The 26,169-nt window shown below is 36.0% G+C and overlaps 1 protein-coding gene across 3 annotated transcripts in view; it reads right to left on the reverse strand.

Annotated features, from left to right (window-relative positions):
* samd10b (sterile alpha motif domain containing 10b) overlaps window positions 1-26,169 on the reverse strand; it is a 98,066-nt gene that overhangs the window by 4,171 nt on the left and 67,726 nt on the right. For all 3 annotated transcript variants that reach the window (XM_058762317.1, XM_058762318.1, XM_058762316.1), the window contains one exon: window positions 13,282-13,422. In XM_058762317.1, coding sequence (XP_058618300.1) covers window positions 13,282-13,422 — 141 coding nt within the window. The remainder of the gene's footprint in view (window positions 1-13,281; window positions 13,423-26,169) is intronic.

The following is a 26,169-nucleotide window of genomic DNA, read 5'->3' on the forward strand; positions in this document are numbered from 1 at the left end:
ATGATTGGTGAATATGTGTCGTCTGCTGCACAGCCTCTGATGAAGACACCCGATTACTGTGAGGGGAAAAAACGTCCGTCTATGAAAAACTTTTAGAATGGAAAGAGGGAGGACAACCCAATTTGAAATGAAAATCCTTTACCTAATTTGGTGTTCCCAATTAAAAATGACTGGTCTTTAAAAAAATAGCTTGTATATCTCACATTATGCTATATTATCACCATATCTTAGATTTAATCTTTTTGTTTTCTTTCAATTAGCACAGGTATTGTATTTCTTTTGGGAACTGATTGATTGTAGGCTTCATTGATCTGAGCTTATGAGGTGGGTAATTCTGACAAAGTTCACTCAAAAACTGAGGTGCATAAGCTCAGATCAATGAAGCCTACAATCAATCAGGTCCCAAAAGAAATACAAAACCTGTGCTAATTGAAAGAAAAGAAATCGAAAAAAAGATTCAATTCTATATTTGGTAATAATAACATAGTATATTGAGAAATTGGTAACACTTTATTTTAAGGTGTCCTTGTTATACGTTACATGTACTTACTATTATAATTACTATTAATTATGCATAATTACATGCAAGTAACCCTAAGCCAAACCCTAATCATATAGTAAGTACATGTAGTTAATTAATATTACTCAGCACTTAAATGTATAATTACACTGTATCAGGGACACCTTAAAATAAAGCGTAACCGAGAAATTTATAAGCAATGATGCAATAACATTAACTATCATTTCGGGGAAAAAGAACATTTGCTCTGGGTTAAAATGACTGTAACAAAACAAGATATATATGTATGTGTGTATATATATATATATATATATATGTGTGTGTGATGTATAAATTTCATAATGCAAAGATACATTTCACATGTCTTTTAATCTGATGTGCTACTGCTTCATGCAGCTGTACATTCTGATTGAACAGACATTTTTCATTATGTTTTTCTTTCTAAAAATACTCACATCTGTTTCTTTTCATTTTCCATGCACATAATGAATGGATATGGAAACTTAGGATTTGTTTTTCCCCATGCTGAACCTTGCCCTTCATCTGGAACTTTCCATGAAACAGACACAAAATAGGGTCTGAAATTTATAGTCAACGCTAAGGGCTCAATGAAAGGAGAGGCTTGACTTTTAGAAAACGCTGATTATCGACATCAGGAGGTCAAACCATGCCTAAATACTGTTAGAAGCCTTTTATTTTCTACCAGTAAAAATGAAATAAACATAATTATTGGAACAAAATGTGTATGTGTGTGTGTGTATTATTGCATTTCAATGATTTAATCTTTTTTATTAATATCTTTATGATATCTTCTAATATCACATCTTTTGTAACATGGAGTTTGACAAATGCAGTCAACACTACAGACTGTGTAAAATATATTTATTCTGTTCTGCAAAAACAGTCCGAATTATGTTAATTTTAAGGAATGCTAAATTTACCAGCACAGCATTCTGAAACCACACAGGAGTTTTATTTTTGGGTGAACATTTCCTTTAAAGCTAAAAATGAGAAAGAAACATGATGAAAAATGTGCATTGGGTAGCTTGTTGTGGCAGATGTTTGGAAGGGCCTCGGGATGCTCTCCTGATGGAAACAGGCATATGGAGGAGACAAGCTGATTACGCTAGCGGATGTCTCAGGGAGTTTGTGTGGGTCGCTCTGCTCTAAATGAAGCTGAGTCTCAGAGACTTTCCGTCAGGTTCACAGCGTTAGCTACATCAACATTTAATTGGTTTGTTGAAGACTTATAATTTCTCTGAGAATCACAAATCTGTCTCGTTTAACAAAAAACCATTTCACATTTGATATTCGGTTTGATATGTCTTTTGTCAAACACTAAAGCCTTTCAATTTTACAACCCTCCTAAACAGCACACAAGCAAAGTGCATTACAAAGCACGTTAAAAATTCATTGAAACATCTTGCATTCATTTGTATGAATCCTTTTCAGGAAAAACATCTACACAGGATTAGTGTTTAAATACACATGTGGAGCTCGAGTGACGAGCGATTGACGTCCAAAACATGACAATGATGCTAAAAAAAGAATGTTTCCATGCAACCGACTCGCTTTGTTAACTGGAACAAACGATTGCATTGTTTGCTATGACAAAGCAGTGGATCACAGGTTTTTCTCTTCTATTTGTGTGAGATGTTTAAGGCTATTACAGTTGGACGATTGGGTGGTAATTTGGAGAAGAGGTAATAAGGTTTGGTGTTTCAGTAGAAACAGCAATTATAGCGATGGGAGAATCTGCCTCGCTCTCGGCTAAATTGCTTTGGTGAGAGGAAGGAGGAGGGTTCGGAGAGGGATGAAGAGGGCAGAATTACTTAGCCTTACTGGGAACCAAAAGAACAAAGCAATTTAGAAGAGTACAGAGGCAACATTGCAGAGGATAAATACCAGATAGCAATTGGACTGAAAGGTCAATCTACACCTCCGAATCACTCGTGTGAGCGTTATGAGCTTTAACAGAGCAGGAGAAGTCCAGTCCAGAAATCCTCTGATGGGTATCAAGCTGATTGTTAATAGACAACGCTAAATTATTGGGCAGAAGACAGAAAGCTATTACCCTCAATGATATACTGTGTATCGTAAATTATTACACTGATATATTTGTACTGATAAATGAAACCATATTTGTTGGAGCACTGGTACGTGAGTTGCACAAGACATAAAAGTAGCTGTTGTGTTAAAGCAGACATGGATTCATGGCGTAAAGAGTTGGGTCGTGTCCTGAACCCATTCCACCATCTCTCGCTCCACTTTCCTGTTAAATCTCTATTGTACTGGTAAAGGAAAAAGGTCCCTAAATAAATCATTTAAAAACTGAACGATACATAATTTAAGAGTTTTAAAATACAATTTTAAGCGTATATGATGTCATCTATGGTTCAAGTTTTAAGATCAGTAAAAAATGTTGTAATAAATTAATACTTTTATTCGGCAAGGATGTATTAAATTCATAAAAGTGAGTAAAAATGGTAACACTTTACAATAAGGTTCATTAGTTAACTACATTAGTTAACATTAACTAATAATAAATTGCACTTATACAGGGTTTATTAATCTTTGTTAATGTTAATTTCAACATTTACTAATACATTATTAAAATCTTGTTAACATTAGTTAATGCACTGTGAACTAACATGAACTAACAATGAACATCTGTATTTTTATTAACTAACGTTAGCGAAGATTAGTAAATACAGTAACAAATGTATTGCTCATGGTTAGTTCATGTTAGTTAATACATTAACTAATGTTTAACTAATGAACCTTATTGTAAAGTGTTACCGTAAAAATAGTTTAAAAAAAAAAGTATACCAGTTTCCACAAAAGTATAAATAGCACAACGGTTCTCAACACTGATAATAATAAGAAATGTTTCTTTAGCGGCAAATCATCATATTAGAATGATTTCAGAAGGATCATATAACACTGAAGATTGGAGTAATGATGCTGAAAATTCAGCGTTGCATCACAGCAATAAAATACATGTTAAAATATATTAAAAAAGAAAACATTACTTGCATTTTGATCAAAGAAATACAGCTTTGGTGAGCATAAGAGATTTCTTTTAAAACATTAAAAAAATACCAAACCTCCAAATCCCCCCAAAAAGAATTCTAAACAGTAGTGCAGCTATGTCTCTTTCATGTCATGGTTTCTAGTATCAATACATTAAGAGCATCAGCTAAATGCACATCTCAGATATAGGTTATCATAATAATAAAAAAATTTGGCAGAAAAAAGAGGGACAAAAAGCCAACCAATCAGAACATATTACAAGTTTAAATAGAATTATGTGAAGATGAATTTTGGACCAATGATGATTCACAGTGGGTGTGGCTGTCAAATATGGCCAGTAATCGTGCAATAAAGTTTCTTCAGAACTTATTTTTTATTTGACAGAAGAAACTCAAACAGGTTTGTAATGAGGGTGAGTAAATGATGACAGAAAGACTGAATGTACATTTTTGGTTGAACTATTACTTTAATTTCCAAGTTAATCAGACACACAAAACCCTTTTTCATCAACACCAAAACACTCGCCACTTCAGCTCTTCTACATCAACTTTATCCAAAACACAGATTAAGGGCCAGTTTTACTAAACAGGGCAAATTAGCATGAGACTGCAATTTCAAAACAGCAGCGATGGCCGTGGAAATTTATGCAGGTGATTTACTAACAGCCAGTTGCCATATCACCCTGCAGCCCAAGACTGGTTGCCCACTGAATCTAAATAGCGTTGAGCCTGGTTAGTACCTGGATGGGAGACCTCTGGGGAAAACCAGGTGCTGCCTGGAAGAGGTGTTAATGAGACCAGCACGGGGTGCTCACCCTGTGGTCTGTGTGGGTCCTAATGCCCCAGTGTAGTGATGGGGACACTATACTGTCAACAAGCACCGTCTTTCGGATGAGACGTTAAACCAAGGTCCTGACTCTCTGTGGTCATTAAAAATCTCAGATTGTCCTTCGTAAAAGAGTAGGGGTATAACCCCGGTGTCCTGGCCAAATTCACCCATTGGCCTCTGTCTATCATCATGGCCTCCTAATCATCCCCACACACTGATTGGCTTAATCACTCTGTCTCCTCGCCACCAATAAGCTGGTATGTGGTGGGCATTGTGGCGCAATATGGCTGCCTTCGTATCATCCAGGTATATGCTGCACACTGGTGGTGGTTGAGGAGATTCCCCCCTTCTATGTTAAGCGCTTTGAGTGCCCAGAAAAGCGCTATATAAATGTTAGGAATTATTATAATTATAATTAACAACACGCAAATGAAAGAACACAGACGCAACATCTCATTTACATATCGACCAACGCAATATACCAAGCGCATGTTAAAATGTTAAAAATAACATGTCTTGGCAAACGATATGTTCGGATAATGTGTTCTTCTGGCATTAAAAATAAATTAATACATGTGAAAAAATCCTCTCACTGCTCTCTGTTCTCTGCTGTGCCTCCTCCTAGGAACAATAATTGCAGCCATTTCAAGCGCAAAATAGTTTAATAGTTTTTATTTTGGCGTTAAATAATGGCATTGCGTGATTCATTTGAATACTCTTCTCCTATAAATGTTGCGTCTGGAAGGGAAACTCCTACAAATGCATTAAATAAGGTCAGGCGCAAAAATAACTGTGTCCAGCTTTTTCAACGTTAATTCGTCACTATGCGTCTTTAGTAAAAACTGACGGTAAAATTTTAATGCCATGAGACGGTTTGCGCAAGCTGTTAGTAAAAGTGGCCCTTTGTGCCTTCTATGGGTCAGACTGGCTTTCTCGTTTTTCACCCAATCAATATTTCATATTTTCATTCATGCCAACTGAATCAAATATGACGGCCTCTGTTTAGACGTCCAGCGGAAACCCTGCTGGCTGAGAGACGCATCTAAGAATAAACTCAGATAAGCTGTGTCCTCCAGCCGTGCCTAACAGTCTCCAGGAGCCAGACTTAACACGCTCTGACAGGCGACGGCAACTATCAGAAACAAACTAATCAGCATTGACGGCAATTTTATTTGACCGTCCTCCTCTCTCGAACACCCTTCACCTGTTTGAACCCTCACCCAGGTCCTCTGTTTGAACCTCAGGTGAGGAATTTTCCTCTGGGTGGCTCGATTAGATTCCTTTATCAAAGCACGGAGACCAGGACTTGGTGAAGTGTTAAATTAAATTTGCCCCCTAAGCTGTTGGTAGAATTCCCTGACACAGCGTTTAAGTGGTCTCTAATTCCCTTTCCTTGTTAATGTGGGGTACACTGGGCTTTGACACTTGCTGAGGTGGGAGTTCTGAGGACGCGTCTGCTCCGAGAAGACCCTCACACTTTGTGTCTTCAACTATGGGTTGTCCTTTGAAACTTTGAAAGTTGTATTTAAGTGAGCTTCAAAAAAAGAGAAACATATAGCTTTTTGTATCCCCAAAAGACATAACATAGAGATATTTGCAGAGAATTATATGTGTGTGTGTGTGTGTTTTATTATATTCAACAGTGATTTCTGGTTCTTAAATTGAATTGGTTGATATATTATATTATATTATATTATATTATATTATATTATATTATATTATATTATATTATATTATATTATATTATATTATATTATATTATATTATATTATATTATATTATATTATAGACATCAAGCATCGGCATCATTTTATTTTGGTTAGGTTCAGATTCCTCTGAACATATGCTATTATATGGAAGCAGAATAATGACAATAGTTTTTGAAACATGAAGTATGCTAAATTCCACAAATCGAAAAAAAAGATGCATTGCAATTAACAGTGCTTGCATTTTAATGCCTTGCATTTCCAGAGCTTGCATTTTTAGGTCCTGAAATTTAACATAGTTGTTTATTTAAGCTGTGATATTTCAATTCAAAATATTTCACACACATTTTCATAATTAAAAATTAAATAATTCATATTCACCTTCCAGAATTCACTTCCAAAATATTCAATCTGTTTAAAAATACGATGTATAATATTCGACAGGCAAATTTCGGTCATTTTATTTCACTTTCCAAATTCGCTGCCACAAATTCAGCGGTTAAAATTCGGCAGAAAATTCAGCGTTACACATCCGGGAACCGCAGGAATAGCAGTAGAGCACCAATGCATGATCTCCAGCTGCTGTCAGCCGCTCACCAGCAGGTGGCGCAAGCGGCTGTTGATGAAGCAGGCCATATGTGGATCAAGTCATTCATTTACAAAAACTGATTTGCAGAAATGGAGCAAGCGCTAAGTAGAAGTTTTGATTATCGGGGCCAGTATAAACATGTGGAAACGCTGATTGTATGTTTAATTCAACATCTTCGCTGTTTCCCGTAGCCTACATATGAGCAGCTTTCTCTACCACAAAGGAGATTATAATGCTCTTTTACCCAATGCTGAAGTACAGAACTAACATTACATCTGAGGAAGACATATATTGCTTTTGGTTGTTTAGTTTCTGTAACTCTGTATCATGGCTTGTGTGACGCTGTGCTGTAATACTGGGGTTCCCCTCATACGTCACACTCCAGGATTCCCCAACGACGTGTAATGCGCCTCGGTGAACTAATATACAGTGATATAAGACCTCAGATCTCAGAATACACTTTATTGATGATTATGTGAACTATATACAGGCATGCAAATGAGGTCAGAAGAACGCAATGCGCTGCATTTTCGTTGCTTTCCCTTACCACTGATCTATAGAGTCGACAGTCCTACAAAAATTTCAATACCACGATTAGTTTTAACAGTAAGCAACCACTTTATATCGACATAAAAAATTAGTTCAAAACCGCCTAGGTGTATTGCTGCTGCAAATGTAAACCGGAGAAAGCATTGACACACTATCGCACCCAAGAGGCCATCTGACAATTCCACTGACTGGGTTAAACCGTCCAATGTATTTAAATTAAAATTACTTTTAACATTTAAAATAACACACTGTCAAATTGTAAAGCTTGTATTGCTCATAGTGATTTACTACAGATGAGATTTTGACAATACCTCCATTTATATATATGTACAGTACACAATTATTTACTTATAAAAGATCCATGGAAAGGGTTTTTTGTTCCAACGGTTGTAGTACGTTGCTAGATACAAAACTGACTTACTACAGGTTAGATTTTGCCAATATCTCCCTTACGGTATGTACAGTACACACATATATATATATTTTTAAAAACTTCAGTAATTCACCAAAAGGGGTTTTCATGTTCCACAGGTTGTAGTAAGTTGTGAAATTTTGCCAGTATCTCCCTTACTTTATGTACAATTCACAATTGACCTATAGGTAAGCCCCGCCCCCCTTAGTTACTGTTGCTCCCTCAGACAAACAAACGGAGTTGCTCACTGTCTTACAATGACAGCTACAGTGTGAAAACCAGTGTTGGGCAGTAACTAGTTACTAGTAACTTAGTTACTGTAATAATATTACTTTTTGCAGTAACTAGTAGTGTAACTAATTACTAATATGATTTCAGTAATAATATTACAGTTACTTTCCATAAAACAGCTTAGTTATATAGTTACTTTTGATGACTCAACGCCCGCTGATTTAAAATCCAACAATCAAATAATTCCTAGATTTATTTTCATAATTTTCATGACTCGCACATGCATGTGATGTCCCCAGTGCAGCAGACAATCTTGGAATATGGAAAAGCTTACATTCAGCAGATAGAAATATTGCATTATATTGATTTTGTCAGGAAAAAATATGATCTGAACACTGTTGTGTAAGTTGTGGCTATTTACTCTGGCATTACATCCCTCTGATCAGCATGTGGTACATTATATTACTATAAACAAAAATCTTTTTGGAAAATTAAACAGTTTCTTACAAACTTATGTGATTTGATAGAATACATAACAAAATATAATCGTATATGGGTAACGGAGAAATTGCAATTAGCTTCAAGCTACACATGACAATTAATGAGATGAATACAACACTTCTACTTGAATGTCACTATCAATCATTGAGTGTTTGTAATAACTTCTGACTGAGATCCAGTGTTGATTTTGGTCAAATGATGAGGCAGAAATATGTTGTTAATAACATTCTAGAAGAATTTTATCTGGAAGATACACAGTTACAACTTCTGTGGGGTGTGAAAGAAAAGTAATGTAACTAGTAGTGTAACTAATTACTGTTGCCAGAAAGTAATAAGTAAAGTAACAATATTGAAAGGAGTAACTAGTAATGAGTAATATATTACATTCTTTGAGTAACTAGCCCAACACTGGTGAAAACCATGTCCCACGATGTTTTTGCACAATTTTGGACACAAAAGGCCACCAAATGGGAATTAAATATTCAATGGAGGGATTTATAAAATATTTAAAAATAAATACGGTGGGTAACTCGAAGGAGGGTTTACCTTAGCTAGTTTTAGCAAGATAACATTAACGTTCTGCTTGAGCATATGAAAATTGTATCTTAATGAGTGTATGACAACCAGAAAAGGAACGTTTTTGTCTTCATTTATTTAAAAAAAAAAAAACTTTGTGAATTACAGTAATTTCTTAAGAATAATTATATACTGTATGTACAGTGAGGAAGATGATAGCAAAATTTCAACTGTAGTAAGTCAGTCTGGTCACTAGTAACATTTTGGTGAATTACTGTAATTTTTTTTCTTAAACATATTTGTGTAGTGTACACTTAGGGAAATTATTGTCTAAGGCGAGTTATTGGAAATATATATTTAGACAGTTTGAGTAAATTATTCATTTACTGTAAACATTAATTTGAATAAATTATTGGAATTTAATTTAAATAATTTAATCAATTATTACTTCGTTTTGTACTGTGAGGTAAATTTGCAGACGGTCCCTAAAGCAGCAGGTGAATATCAAACCTAAAACTATAGCGCTTGGTTATCTATGGGAGAAAAAATGGTTTGGTGAAACTTGTTGGTTGTGGGTTCATATTCTGGGCTCATCTGCTTAAATGTACATAATATACAGTAATATATTTTATTAATTAGATTCTGAATTTAATCATTTATTATCACTGAGGCAACAAACCACGTTAAGTGTTTTCTTTATGGGAAATGTTTAACGTGCGCGTTCCTTAACTTGCGTTCATGTCCTCATCTGTTTGCATCATCAGTAAGATCTGAGTTTGGTCTTTTAATAGGCTTGTTGGAGATGAGCAAAATCTGCGCAGAACCGATCATCGCGAGATGCATGCCTGACCTCACTAAGTGAAAATAGCAGTATTCTTTAGTGATATGCTATTTACACAGTGCAAATAGCTTTAGATTCTATTTATTCTATGTTAAAATAGCAGGATCCTGCTAATTACTTATTGCAAATATTGAATAAAAGGGTATGATTAATTGTGGCGAAAAACATTATTAGAGAAAAACATTACTTATTGCAAATAGTGGCAATTATCTGCACCTCTGCATTGTAATACATTATAAAATAGTATGCAATAACTTATTGAGTGTAATTTTTAAAGTTTATTTCAAATTATTAAATGGATGCCACCTTATTGGGAGAAAAGCTCTACCTATACCTACATTTGAAATTTAACAAGGGAGAAAAAAAGTTCGCCAAAAGGCAGATTCGAACCCCGGTCGATCGTGTCAAAAAAATGGTAGCACACACTTAACCATCTGCACCACTGAATCTGACAATTGACGACCCGACCGTCTTTTGCATATTTGACTATCCCAATCATACGTTTGTGGGTGGAGTTAGTGTAAATAGCCTCTTCCAACAACATGGCTATTTGCACTTAAATAGACACTACGATTTTTTTTTTTATATTCCCAACAATTAAACAGTTGCCCACAAAAAAAAACAGGGGGTGCTGCAGCACCCTCAGCACACCCCTGCTTAACTGTCGATATAGTTCGCATAATCATCAATTGTGTGTATGTTTAATGCAACATCAATGTATTCTGAGATCTGAGGTCTTACATCACTGTATTAGTTCACTGAGGCGCGTTACGCGTCGTTGGGGAATCCTGGAGTGTGACGTATGAGGGGAACCCCAGTATTACAGCACAGCGTCACACAAGCCATGATACAGAGTTACAGAAACTAAACAACTGAAAGCAATATATGTCTTCCTCAGATGTAATGTTAGTTCTGTACTTCAGCATTGGGTAAAAGAGCATTATAATCTCCTTTGTGGTAGAGAAAGCTGCTCATATGTAGGCTACGGGAAACAGCGAAGATGTTGAATTAAACATACACACAATCAGTGTTTCCACATGTTTATACTGGCCCTGATAATCAAAACTTCTAGCGCTTGCTCCATTTCTGCAAATCAGTTTTTGTAAATGAATGACTTGATCCACAAATGACCTGCTTCATCAACAGCCGCTTGCGCCACCTGCTGGTGAGCGGCTGACAGCAGCTGGAGATCATGCATATTCCTGCGGTTCCCGGATGTGCAACGCTGAATTTTCTGCCGAATTTTAACCACTGAATTTGTGGCAGCGAATTTGGCAAGTGAAATAAAGTGATCGAAATTTGCCTGTCGAATATTATACATCGTATTTTTAAACAGATTGAATATTTTGGAAGTGAATTCTGGAAGGTGAATATGAATTGTTGAATTTTTAATTATGAAAATGTGTGTGAAATATTTTGAATTGAAATATTCACAGCTTAAATAAACAACTATGTTAAATTTCAGGACCTAAAAATGCAAGCCCTGGAAATACAAGGCATTAAAATGCAAGCACTGTTAATTGCAATGCATCTTTTTTTTCGATTTGTGGAATTCAGCATGCTTTATGTTTCAAAAACTATTGTCATTATTCTGCTTCCATACTATTATCCGTCAAAATGCAGATTTGTCACGCAACAACTTTTTACGCAAATGAGATTGGGGAAGCCATTAGTAAGTTTGATTTTATTTATTAATTTATTTACAAAATAACAATATAAAATATATTTAAAAAACTACATTATGTGAATATTTACTTTTGAGTTGAAAACATTATTAATTAAAGGTCCCATGACATGCTGCTTTTTGGATGCTTTTATATAGGCCTAAGTCGTCCCTAGTACTGTATCTGAAGTCTCTTTCCCGAAATTCAGCCTTGGTGTAGAATTTCAGCCACTATGAGCCAGTCCCACAATGAGCTTTCCTTAGGACGTGCCATTTCTGTGTCTGTAGCTTTAAGGACGAGAGAGGTGGGGCAAGGTGGAGGGTGGGTGTGTGGCCTTAACCAGCTTGCACTACCATGCGCTAATGTTGACAGTGGATGTATCGCAATGGCTCATAGACACGCAGTCGTTCAAGCTTTTCAGTTTGACCCAGAATCTGATCCGGATGGAGAAGCACCGGATGAAGAAGGTTGCAACTCAGCGGCTACAGCAGGACGTCTCGAATGGTTAGTTTAAAATATTGTGTCTGGATACGGTACTTTAGTTGGTTTGTTTATGTATGCTGTTACAGTTATTATCATGTAGCTAATGCTAGCCATAGGCTCGGATGAAGGAACTAAAAAAATACTTCGGTGTTCATTTGTACATCCAAACACTGAGCAACTGACATGCTTCGCTCGTTTGCAAGCCATGATGTCTCTCGAGGAAAAAAAAATATTGCGCTCGCCTCGCATGGTAGTAGCTCATTTTCTCAAGGGCGGGCAAAGCAGAGAAAGGGGAGGTAACCTTTCTCCGTATGATGACATAAAGGGAAGATTCCAGATTGGGCCATCTGAGCTTTCATTTTCTCAAAAGAGAAGCAGGATACCCAGGGCTCGGTTTACACCTATCGCCATTTCTAGCCACTGGGGGACCATAGGCAGGCTAGGGGAACTCATATTAATGTTAAAAAACCTCATAAAGTGACATTTTCATGCCATGGGACCTTTAACAAATAGATTTAGTAAAATCTTTAAATCGTTAGGAGGGGCCAGCTGACGCCCTGGAGCTCACATCTCCGAAAACGTCGAAGCAAATTTTTAAACAGACATTATCTTTATTAACAAACCACATATCTGAAGTATAAACAAGTACATTCTCGCCTAAAAAAACTCTTTAAACTACATTCCGTGACACAAAAACAGTATTATTTATAAAATTATAGTGGATTTGGATGTCTGCCATGACACTCGCTGTGAGAACTACCACAATACAATGATGCAAATGGTGAAACGGTTGGAGTGCTGTTATCACTAGAATATCGCATGGCTGGCGAAGGCTCTCAGCCAATCAGATTCAAGAACCACTACTATTATGATTACAAATTATAATGGCTAAATATTAATTAAAAATACCAACAACAAAAACTTGTTCAGTCCAATTAAAATGGTCTAATTGGAAAAAAGACCCAATATGTTTATGTGTTCTGTGCTTATTAGGCTATAATATTGTTAAGTTGCAACATGCTATTGTAAAAGTTAGTTGCAACTCTCATTCCCAAGAAGACAGATATAATATAATATAATATAATATAATATAATATAATATAATATAATATAATATAATATAATATAATATAATATAATATAATATAATATAATATAATATAATATAATATACATTCAGTAAATTTGTTTGTACTCTTTGTTTTCCACTGCAGAAAGAAAAGCACATAAAAAAGCACATATATATAAAATATATTATCATTTTTTTAGGGAAGTTATGAGGTTAAAGTTAAGAGGTTATGCTACATACAATCTTTGAATGAATCTCTGTCCACATGGGAGATTCTAGTAATAACGATTAACTTAAGAGCAGATGAGGTTGTGTGTGTTTCAGGTGTTGACCTCTCACCTCTGCTGAGCAGCTGTAGGTTACGCACTTCCTCTCTGACCTGTAGCTGTAGGACCTGCTGCAGGACTTCCTGTCTCAATGTCTCTTGGATTATACCCATCCTCTCCAGCTTCTCTCCGTTCAACCGCAACAGGGCACGACCTGAAAAAAAGTGTGTGAGAGGCAGGATGAATGACAGTTTAAAAAGTCAATGCCAGCTTTGTAAAATAGCGAGACGGAACAGTAAAGGATTATATCCAGAGGAAATTTGATCAGTAGTATGGAATTGGTTTACATTTGTTTAAATCCCCACAGAAGCCATCAAATTAATGTCACAAGTCTTGCCAACAGAACAAGACAACCCAAGAAAAGTCTTGCAGATGTCCTGCTGCTTTCTGAATATGAAACCAGTAACCAGAGATTTAATAAGGCTTTCCCTTTGTGCTGTACAATTTTAGCTTTGCTGCTTTCCAAAACACCTCATTATGGCCAATATATCCTTTTTGGATAAGGCAATACATTGTCATAGGTTATGTGAAAAAATAAAAAATAATCCAATGTGGTGGATACAACGTCAACTAGAAAAAACAAACACATTTATTTATATTGCACCTTAGCACATACTTAAAATGCAGTTCAAAAAAATACTGGAAAAAATTAACAAAATACATAAGAAAAATATCAACAGTAAAAAGCAACAAGAATATAAATAAAAATAAATTAATTAATATTTGCAAAGCTATTGTAATAAAAATCTTAGTCCAATTAAAATGGTCTAATTAAAAAAAGGATATACACTAGCTAAAATTATATACAAACTGTAAATTCTAAAAATAATATCCTACTTTCCGAAAGCAGAACTGCATGTATACTGGATATGACATTTCCAATATAGATTGATATAAGCTTTGTGCAGGGAAAAATCCAATTTGGCAATTGTAGTGGAGAGAAATGTTATATAAAAATAAATAAACAAAATAAAAGTAAAATAATACCACAATTTATTTGTATGCCACCTTTTAAACATAAAATGCAGCTCAAAGTGTCACAGGTCAGAATCATTTAAAACTAACAAAAATTAAGAAACAAAAGTAAAATACAACAAAATAAAAAAATGTAAGGTTTACATAAACATTTGTAATATATATATATATATATATATATATATATATATGTATGTATAAGTTCTGTCTAATGAAAATGGTCTAAATAAAAAACAGCACAGACTAATTAATCAAAATGTTACATTTTACCCAGTGTTTGTGTGTGCAATGTATTTTTATTTATTTTTTGCTTGTTAGGCTACAATATTGGTAGCTAAGTTGCAACATGCTAAAACGTTACTGAAATCAATTGTGATTTGCATCTCTCATTTCACGTCCCTTGAGAAGTGACATTTCTGTGGCTCATGGAGCCAGTGTAGAGCTGTACAAATCTCTTATGAGGATCCATTTCATGCTAACTCAGAAGGCAGCATCCTATGTAGACAGTAGACAGGCAGCTTACTAATTTTGCAACAGAGAGTTTATTTACCTCAGCAGTCAGACAGACTGACGGACGGCATAAAGCCTGCATGTACCTCACTGTCAGAGCCCTGTCCTTCAAAAAACATCACAAAGCAGGGGAATTTATTGTCATTTGCCCTGAATGCGCTCGCTCTAATTAGATGCATAAATCATCTTATTCTCTCTTACAATATAATCATCCATCCTCATTCTCACCTGGCAAGTACACAGACACTCCCTCACAAGATCGCCACCCATAGTTTACGTAACCAGAGTCTTTTTTTGGCCACATTAATGAATGTGTTCAATTTCTGCACATATTGCTTTGTGTAATGATTACTAATGAGGTCTGGTTATGTAAGGCCCATTGTGTGACCTTGGATGAGTGTATCGATTTGTGTGGTGTGTGTCCAGGAACATCGGTGCTGGACAGCTATTCCCCTCTGTAAATGAAACATAATGACCTTAATAACAGCTGGCTGTGGCTATTTCTCTGATGATGTAGTGGAATTGGAGAGATGAGTGCAGTATGGTTTGGGGGTTCAGGGATTGGATGGCGATGATTATATTTTACAGATCGTTTACAGAACTTCATGAGCTGTCCCTTGAGAGAAACCACTACCTGCCTTTTAATTACTTTCTCATAAGTGAGATTCGGTTACAGAAACTTCTGTAAGTTCAGACATGGTGAACAAAATGACTCCACTTGGTTAGTCAGTGGTTAGAGGCAGAAAGGTAGACTGTCTTTCAAGTCAGCTAAAAATAGCACGACACACATAGTTTTCTTTCATTTGCTGACATATTTCCAATTTAAACAAGAAGTTTGGTTAAAGGCCTATATACTGTAGATATGTGGGTAACATACTGTAGGCTCATAGGAAAAGCATGCCTCTATACCTAAGTATTTGCAAATAGTGTACCAATACATACAATTCACTGCATTGTTTCAATCTGCAATGAACACTAGTGCCAGTAAAACACCAACAATTTTATTCCTTTTCTCACAAATTATATTACATATCATCGATTAATAAATAGCCATTTACATGCAGTTCCTTGCACAGTACTATGCACATACTGCATGATTTGTAAACTCAATTTTGAAGTCTGCATCACATATCAGCTCCATGTGTGGCTTTTCTGATGAAGTAAACTTGCTCATTAGCGCACCCGGTACAGCATTACATTTATGAGTCCAGAGATACGAGTCCTCGAATACAAGTCTGGTGAATCACAAGTCATGATAAAAGAGCTTGAAAACATGTAAAAGCAAGCTAAATCGCCATGGTTGCTTCTGCAAATGTGATTTTATCTCATACTTTCTTTTATTAATGCTATAGGTTAGGTTTAGTGTAGATGCTTTAGGGCTGTCAAAATGGCTGAAAAACTACATTTGAATTTTGTACTTAAATATTATCAATATTCAAATTATATTTGAATTTAAAAGGCACAGTTTCATTTAGGGGGAAAAGCTTTTGGCTTCTCTCCTGAGGCCACAAGTGTCAGACTGTGTCTCCGTGTCCAGTGTTTTTCTCCTCCTCCTGTGACCTTGTATGGAAGTTCCTGTCCTAGTTTGTCATTATGAGTTTATTAGTCCCCAGCCCCGTGTGTTTACTTATCTAATCTCCCTGTGTACTTAAGTCCTGTGTTCCCTCTCCTCAGTGTTCGGTCTTGTTGATGTCAATGTGGTTGTTAATAGTGTGTTTCCTGAGTTTATCATTAAAAATCCAGTTATTGGTACTTTCCTCGTCTCCTCGCGTCCCTTGTCAACAACACAAGCCTGACAACAAGAGGATGCATCGAGCAAAATATTGCTAATGCACATTTATTCGAAGCAATAAAATAACATGACTACCTGTGAAAAAATGTTCACACACAGAGTACTTTTTTCATTTAAAAACATGAGAAGCTGTGGGATGGGAAGAAAACCCATAAGTTGAGACATGTTTTTTAAAAGTTGAACTTACATTAATTTTACATGGCTTTCTGAACATGTGGCTCTCTTGTGTGAGACGCGAGTGCAACTGTGATAGATGTCCCTCTAGAAAATGTGCAAAATATGCTTTCAGTGTGAACAGCTTGGTTCCAGTTTTGACATAAACAAGGTCTTCTCCAAATTGATGTTCTCTTTTTTCTGCAATAGTTTGAATGAACAACACAGCAGTGCCACGTCTAGTGGGTTCAACACGATAGGCAAACAAAGACATTAAAATGCAACAACACTTAAATAACCATCGCATCTTGTGTGCCACTGATAAAGCTGCCTTAACACACTACTAAAATTCGAATGCTACATTTTTGCATTAGAATGTGGATTTTTACTTTAAATTGGACGAATATTCAAAATTCAAATTTAATTTGGCAGCCCTAGATGCATTATTTTCAAATGCATTTTCAAATACTAGACATTTAACTTCTGAACTGCTGTGATAATAACAACAAACATAAATCGTTACCAGATTATGGTTAATCTCTCGAATAAAACTGAACGTGCTTTTAGTGCCATTCTCTGGACACGTCACTTTGATAGTGTCGCCAAAGTGTCCAAGACGCAAAATAATTTTATTTTGCAGAAATTTCATCACAGGCATGTTTTTTCCAATGAGTCTGGGTTGTATTCAGGCCTGCCGGGCTCCAGACCAGCAGGAGGTGCCGATGAGCTGCACAAACAATGCATATTAGCTTGGATTGTTGCCATAATAATCAAGGATGATTATCTACACAGCAAGTGCACAATGACGCTACAATTGCGAGGCAGAGAGACTCGTTGATTATACCGTCACAATTTCCTTGTTTTGTGTTGAGTCACACCACACAGCACGCTTTCAGTGTACAGATGGTGCTAGACATCTGTATCCAGATGCCCAAGGCAGGCCAGTGTAATAATCCGTCCTTGGTCCAGACATAATGAATGGCTGGTCTATTTTACATCACAGTGACACAAGACGCTTATAAAAAATGAACAGTAAGTGAAGTCTGAGTGTTTGCACACACTGACAAACCATGACTTACTACTTGCTACTCTATCAAAGGCAGATGGTATTAGTACTTTAATCATTTTAGACTGGACAAAAAAAAATGGATACACCCATTGTGAGAGTGTGAGTCTGTTTTCCCAGAACTTTACTTGACTTCTAACTTTTATGAGTACACTAACAAACAGATGACCTCAAAGCTAACAGACACTGACTAAAAGCTTTCTTCACAAAAAGCAATTTAAATTTTATGGGGTCTTTAATGTGCTTTACTGTACAGTGGAAGAGATCAGCTGCAAAACCGAAGCTATTTTACAGAAATATCTACAGTTAAAGAGATAAAGGGGCAGTCGGTATGAGAGGACATCTGTGTACGTGTGTGTTTGTGTGTGTGTTTGAACAATAAAGAACAAAGCCCTTAAATGGAATCGCAAGGTGAATCACAAACAGAGATAGAAAGAGAGAGAGAGCAAAAAAAGAGGCCTGAAAGCACCGCACGGAAATGGCCCATCCTCAGCATAATACAGCAAATCACAGTAATTCACCAGACACCACTTTATTAAGCTGTGTCCCTTGCCTCTATATCTACAATATACAGCACAGAAATCAGAGAGCTTCAAGAGGAAATGGGAAGTGCCTTTTCATTTTGGAAAGGTCATTTTTAAAGTACATTTCTGTAAGATTGTTGAACATATTTGCATGCTATTAAATTGCATTGGCTCAAACTAAATAAATGTGCTGAAATATCCTCAACTTGTGACTGCAGCTCTCTCTATTATCAAGCTGCTAGTCTCCTTTATGTGATATATATGGATGTGTCACACTTGACGTATCATGTAACACACAAAGAATCAACAAATGATATATGCTAAATGAGAGAAGCGTTTGTCAAATTGGCTCAAAAGTTGATATCATGTCTTTTAGAGGGCATCAAACAGTTTTTATAAATGTGACTGATCTAGTTTCAATGGGACCACTGATACATAGTTTATCATACCAAAGTTTTAAGAAATATTTTACAAATAATTAATATAACTATATTTTAATATTTATCTATTTATTCATCATAAATAGGCATTGTCACACTGAAAAAAATTAAAAATGACACAGTAAAATACTGGCTTAACATTGCATCATATGTAATTTTACTGTAAAATACTGTTCACTTTATAGTTTTTGAAAGTTAAAAAACAAACAAACATGAATTACAGTATACTTTATGGTCAAAAAAGTAAACGACACATAACACAATTAGGCTATATTTTATTAGTTATGTTTCTTATTTTTGTGTTACGTTTTCCGATTTAGTTATTTTTTATTGCATTATTTTGTCATGTGTTACCATATGAATAATTTATATACAAATATTGCACGTTTTGTGGACAAACCACTTACTATGAACTCTAATTCATCACGTGGCTGTCTATTTTACCACCTGTATTATTACGGTGGTTATCAGTACATTTTAATGTACAAATTAGATTTTGGTAGTTCAGACAGATTGGTATATTAACATTATAACACTTAATGAAATATACTGTTATAATTTGTAAAATGTACAAGCACCAACACCTGAAACATTTTCACCATATTTTTTTACACCAAATTTTTGGCAACCACAGTTGCCGTTTATTTTTACTGTAAATTTAATAGTATATTTTTGGGGGTAGTAAAAATGCATATACTGTATAAAAACAGGCTACACTACATTATACTGTATAAATCTCTGTATAAATTACTGGAAAAATGCCAAGTGCAAACCAGGAAGGCTAAACTAAATTTCTGTGCATTATCATATTCATTATATGAATACTGTTGCTCTCGTTCAATCAAACCACCGAATTCAGAATAAATTGAGGACAAATTCATATTTTTCAAGCTAATGTAACAATCTTTCCAAACTGCACTCTCCATTCATCCATATTCATGCTAAAAAGCATCAGTCACTGAAGTATATCCTGTTAAGCCTGATGTATAGGCTGTTAAACCAATTGCTAGTGTATTTAACTACTAGGTGCTCATGGGGGGATTATTGGACAGAGATGCTCCAGTGACCCAGAGCGCTGTGATGGAGCAACCTCCAGTTGCCCCTGGGGCTTTAGAGGACAGTCATGGGCCAACACTGACCCAGTTTCCAGCTCCAGGAATTCACACATGGCTGTGGGGATTGCATTCGCTTCCCAGTCACTCACAGCAGGCTGGAAGGAACAATTAGAGCATGGGTGATGCTAATAACGCTGATAATGGAAATGTCCGTAACTAGCCAGAGGTGCTTCTTGAGGTTGATATTTGGACTACTGTGGGGTTTTTCATAAGCTGCATTGTATTTTCATCTTGATATGGTGCTTCCATTGTACACAACATTTTGTAAAGCTCTCTAGCATATATATACACACACACACACACACACACACACACACACAATTCAGTGCTTTTGAATTCAGCCCTCCAGAAACACTTTATCCAGGATTGCTGTTTGTCTGAGGCTTTGTGTATCACAGACAGCACAGGTGAACAGAGCAGAAATGAATTCCCTGCAGACGGGTTTAATGTGCTCCCAAATAACACCCTCAGGATAGCGATAGAGGTGCTGTCAAAAACAAGATGAGCTGGAGTAAAGAGGAGAAAGAAAAATGGTTTCAAACAGTTGGTCTTAAAACGTACACTTGGTTATTTCGATTTATCTTGCATTTATGACCAAAAAAGACTGAAAGTGGATATATCATGAACCGGCAAAATAACCAGGCAAAATATTGATTTGCTACTAGATCAATGACAAGGTAAGAAAAGAAAAAAATATTTTAAAAATCCACTTTAAAAATCATATGCAATATCAAAAGTATTTCAAAAACATTTTAAAATAAATTTTCAAGGTAATTTGTTTTTTAACAAATTAAACTAACATTGCATTGTCAGAAAAATAGAAAATTATCTGATTTTTAAGATCTTTTTTTTTACCTTTACACACAGTCATGAACTACCTGTGCGCACTTTTTAGCGAGATGCGAAATACGTACCAATAAGTACATATCACTGCAGTTTCCAAAAGAAATGAACACTAGAGGCAGTAAAACTCTGACACCTTTTATTCCTTTTCACACAAATTTACAGAGTTTCGATTAATAATGCATAATTTTCGCACAATTACTTGAAGAATATCATGTTATGACTTCAAAACAGTATTAATATGCTGGGAAATTTGAAAACTGATACTTTTAAATGTTAGCATCGCACACATCTATGGGTTTTCATAGACGGTAGGTTTGTTCGGTAGCTCACGGAGTACGGAGATGTACTTGAGAACTGAGGAGCTCCGGTTTAAATCCTGTGTAACTACAGTTCGACAAACCAGTTCAAATCTGCATATAAGGAAGTTCAAATAGCATGGTTGCATCAACAAATGCGTTTTTATATCAGTTTTGCATTTGTCAACACTATCGGGTATGTTTAGGGTTGGGTTTGGTGTAGGGCATATTTCCAACACGATAGAGCATTAATTTTTAGCGACGGTTCCCAGATATTTTAATTCTGAACCTCCGCAATACGTACCTGAAGCAACGTAATAAAAACACAGCAATACGTACCTATATCAACGTAATAAAAACGTGCCAGGGTTTACGTATTGAACCCGTGTTTTAGCGCCACTCAGTGGACATTTCTATTTGAAACTGCGGCGAAACGTGCGGTACGTAAAAACGGTCTCGCTAAAAAGTGCCCCCAGGTACGTTTATGCCATGAGACCAGGTTGGTCATGAAGGTCTTTACTCTCTTCTATAATATATATATATAATTTACAGTTTTTTCTGCACTTTTAGTTGAACCACATGACTTTGATTTGGTGGACAAATGTAAATAAAAATAATATTGAATTAATAATATTAATATTTAATATATCATATTAATCATAATAATACTTTTTGTCAAATGACAAAGTTTTCTTTTGAAGGCAGTTTAATCACGCTGCCATTTTTAATTTTATGCCCCAAAAATGAATCAAAATGAATTTTATTTCAGTAATTAAAAACATGCTCATTTATAGAAGAAATGTGTGTGTGTGTGTGTTTATATATACACATACTAGATTACACTAGATGACCTTTAAGTTAAGAGGCACTGACAAACAGCTACCAAACTGCAATTTTGATTGCATGGGCTCTTTATGATGCATTTTAAGATGCTGCACTAGTTATTCATGTGGGCACAGTCCAAACCAATTCACACTTGCAGCTGTTATCTTACTCAAAAGACCAATACCTGTGTTGGAGCAGAAGCACTCTGTGCCTGAAGCAAGCGACGGTCTTGTCTGACATGAGTCAGTGTCTTACAGTGTTTTACAGCAGTGTGTGTAACAGTGCTTCAAGCTACAGTGTCAATGACCCAGGAAAAATGACACACGCAAACACCCACTTACAGACACACACCATCTGAGAATGAGGCTTGATAAATGAAGCAATAAATAATAGCGCAGATAATAGAATAAAGCCTCTAGCCGGTGTCGGCGCCCGGATGAATTACTTAAAGGGGCATTTGGAGGGGGCAGACATTTGTCACTCCACCTAACTAAATGTAATGCTGCTAAAATGAGTGCTTGTGTTCAACCATCACTGAAGGACAGAAAGATCCACGGCCTGCATACACATAACCCTAAAACATATTAAGTAAAGCACTGGAAATGCACAAAAACATTAGATCACAATTGATTTCTGTTGTTAGAATAGAAAATGAGCATAACTTATTATTTGTTCAAGCCACTGCTGTAAACACTCAATATACAGTGGGGGAAAAAATGATTTGATCCCCTGCTGATTTTGTACGTTTGCCCTCTGACAAAGAAATGATCAGTCTATAATTTTAATGGTGGGTTTATTTCAACAGTGAGAGACAGAATAACAACAAAAAAATCCAGAAAAATGCATTTCAAAAAAGTTATAAATTGATTTGCATTTTAATGAGTGAAATAAGTATTTGACCCCTTCGCAAAACATGACTTAGTACTTGGTGGCAAAACCCTTGTTGGATATCACAGAGGTCAGCCGTTTCTTGTAGTTGGCCGCCAGGTTTGCACACATCTCAGGAGGGATTTTGTCCCACTCCTCTTTACAGATCGTCTCCAAGTCATTAAGGTTTCGAGGCTGACGTTTGGCAACTCGAACCTTCAGCTCCCTCCACAGATTTTCTATGGGATTAAGGTCTGGAGACTGGCTAGGCCACTCCAGGACCTTAATGTGCTTCTTCTTGAGCCACTCCTTTGTTGCCTTGGCCGTGTGTTTTGGGTCATTGTCATGCTGGAATACCCATCCATGACCCATTTTCAATTGCGGGCACTGCAGGATTTCAGTCCTTCACGGCGTAGTGTGTTACCAATTGTTTTCTTGGTGACTATGGTCCCAGCTGCCTTGAGATCAATCAGGGAGATTGACAGTTATTTTGTGTTTCTTCCATTTGTGAATAATCTCACCAACTGTTGTCACCTTCTCACCAAGCTGCTTGGCGATGGTCTTGTAGCCCATTCCAGCCTTGTGTGGGTCTACAATCTTGTCCCTGACATCCTTGGACAGAGTTTGGAATCTGATTGATTGATTGCTTCTGTGGACAGGTGTCTTGTATACAGGTAACAAGCTGAGACTCCCTTTAAGAGAGTGCTCCTAATCTCAGCTCCTTACCTGTATAAAAGACACCTGAGAACCAGACATCTTGATGATTGATAGGGGATCAAATACTTATTTCACTCATTAAAAAATATTTTTTAAATTATTTTGTTGTTATTCTCTCTCACTGTTCAAATAAACCTACCATTAAAATTATAGACTGAACATTTCTTCGTCTTTATACATGCAATGACATGAATACATCTCTTTAATTGACATTTTTAAATTTCTAATTTAATTAAGTTCTTAATTGAAAAAAAAAAAAAAAAAAAAAAAAATTGTAAGGATGATCCAGCTGTCCAAATTTAAAATATGAATAATAATTGAAAAACAAGCATAAAACCTTTAGTTCTAAGCAAACATGTGCAACCAACATGCAGAAACATACATGGGGGACAAAAATGATAAATTATTATAATAAAGGAGCTCTGCAGACCTACACATAGAAACATCAGAAACTTGATTTTTAATAACTAGTCTAACTAGTTTAATAACTAAGGTTAGTTCAGGTTGTAAAATGTCAAATATCAATCGAAAATTCACACACATACACATACACACACACACACATATATATACTGTATATATATATATATATATATATATGAAACAAACAAAAAAAAGTTTAAAATGTATTCACTTATATGCAGTCAAATAAAAAGGGAAAATATCCTGTTGCTTTTTAAGTGACAGTTACACTAAATTCAACTTTTCTTGAAAATGGTATAAAAGCATTTCAAGATCATATAAAACCAACATGAACACATATAATGTACCGCATGCATTTTAAACTAGATTTAGTTTTCATCATTGACCCCAATACAATCCATCCAGCCATCAAATCTCTCCTAAGGCACATCTCTTCCCTGATTGACAAGAAGACGTCACATGACTCATATGGCTTGACACTCATATGACATTGAATGGGGTGTCTGTGACTCAAACGCTCTACTCATAACATCACATCCTCTGCCTGCCAAATATTACAAATCCCACAAATAACAAAAGTTGAATGTCCACCTTTAGTAAATCCATTTAGTCTCAGCTCCTCTCCACTTCTAAATTTACAGGAACAAACGCACGAATGGCAGTGTAAAATGATTTTATTACTTGGAAGCGCCGCTCTGGTGACCTCTAGATGGCGAAGCCTCATGGAAATGACTGTGATGTGACAAATGGCTCAACATTAGGGTGTATAATTGTCCATTAGTGAGAGAACTCCGTGCATGAGAGTGTGTTAGTTAGAGGATGTGATCTGCCAAAGCTGTTCCTCTGACAGACCACAGTAAGGCTTGGAGGACCTATGATTATCCTACAGCTTTATAAAAGAATTACTGCACAATCACATTTAAAAATAATTTTGCTTCATATAAAACTAAAACCATAAAAAAGCGTTTTCATTATAAAATAAAGGTTAACTCAAATCAGTGGTATTTAGTATCACTGAGATACTATTCGATTTTTTTGCTATTTTTAGATTTTCTACTTTCATGTTAACTTTAAAGTTTTATGAATTTTGTTGTGTTTTGTCATTTTTAGTAGTTTTTTAAATATGTGTATATAGTTTCTTTTAATTTTTATTTAAGTTTTAGTTCTAGTTATTTTAGTAGATCAAGTTGATAAACATTGAGAAATGTTGCATTGAAAGCTAGCTGAAATAAATAAATAAATACAGGTGCATCTCAATAAATTAGAATGTCGTGGAAAAGTTCATTTATTTCAGTAATTCAACTCAAATTGTGAAACTCGCATATTAAATAAATTCAATGCACACAGACTGAAGTAGTTTAAGTCTTTGGTTCTTTTAATTGTGATGATTTTGGCTCACATTTAACAAAACCCCACCAATTCACTATCTCAACAAATTAGAATACTTCATAAGACCAAAAAAAAAAACATTTTTAGTGAATTGCTGGCCTTCTGGAAAGTACGTTCATTTACTGTATATGTACTCAATACTTGGTAGGGGCTCCTTTTGCTTTAATTACTGCCTCAAGTCGGCGTGGCATGGAGGTGATCAGTTTGTGGCACTGCTGAGGTGGTATGGAGGCCCAGGTTTCTTTGACAGTGGCCTTCAGCTCATCTGCATTTTTTGGTCTCTTGTTTCTCATTTTCCTCTTGACAATACCCCATAGATTCTCTGTGTGGTTCAGGTCTGGTGAGTTTGCTGGCCAATCAAGCACACCAACACCATGGTCATTTAACCAACTTTTGGTGCTTTTGGCAGTGTGGGCAGGTGCCAAATCCTGCTGGAAAATGAAATCAGCATCTTTAAAAAGCTGGTCAGCAGAAGGAAGCATGGAGTGCTCCAAAATTTCTTGGTAAACGGGTGCAGTGACTTTGGTTTTCAAAAAACACAATGGACCAACACCAGCAGATGACATTGCACCCCAAATCATCACAGACTGTGGAAACTTAACACTGGACTTCAAGCAACTTGGGCTATGAGCTTCTCCACCCTTCCTCCAGACTCTAGGACCTTGGTTTCCAAATGAAATACAAAACTTGCTCTCATCTGAAAAGAGGACTTTGGACCACTGAGCAACAGTCCAGTTCTTCTTCTCCTGAGCCCAGGTGAGACGCCGCTGACGTTGTCTGTGGTTCAGGAGTGGTTTAACAAGAGGAATACAACAACTGTAGTAAAATTCCTTGACACGTCTGTGTGTGGTGGCTCTTGATGCCTTGACCACAGCCTCAGTCCATTTCTTGTGAAGTTCACCCAAATTCTTGAATCGATTTTGCTTGACAATCCTCATAAGGCTGTGGTTCTCTCGGTTGGTT

Source organism: Onychostoma macrolepis, chromosome 23 (assembly GCF_012432095.1).
Source record: "Onychostoma macrolepis isolate SWU-2019 chromosome 23, ASM1243209v1, whole genome shotgun sequence".
NCBI lineage: Eukaryota > Metazoa > Chordata > Actinopteri > Cypriniformes > Cyprinidae > Onychostoma > Onychostoma macrolepis.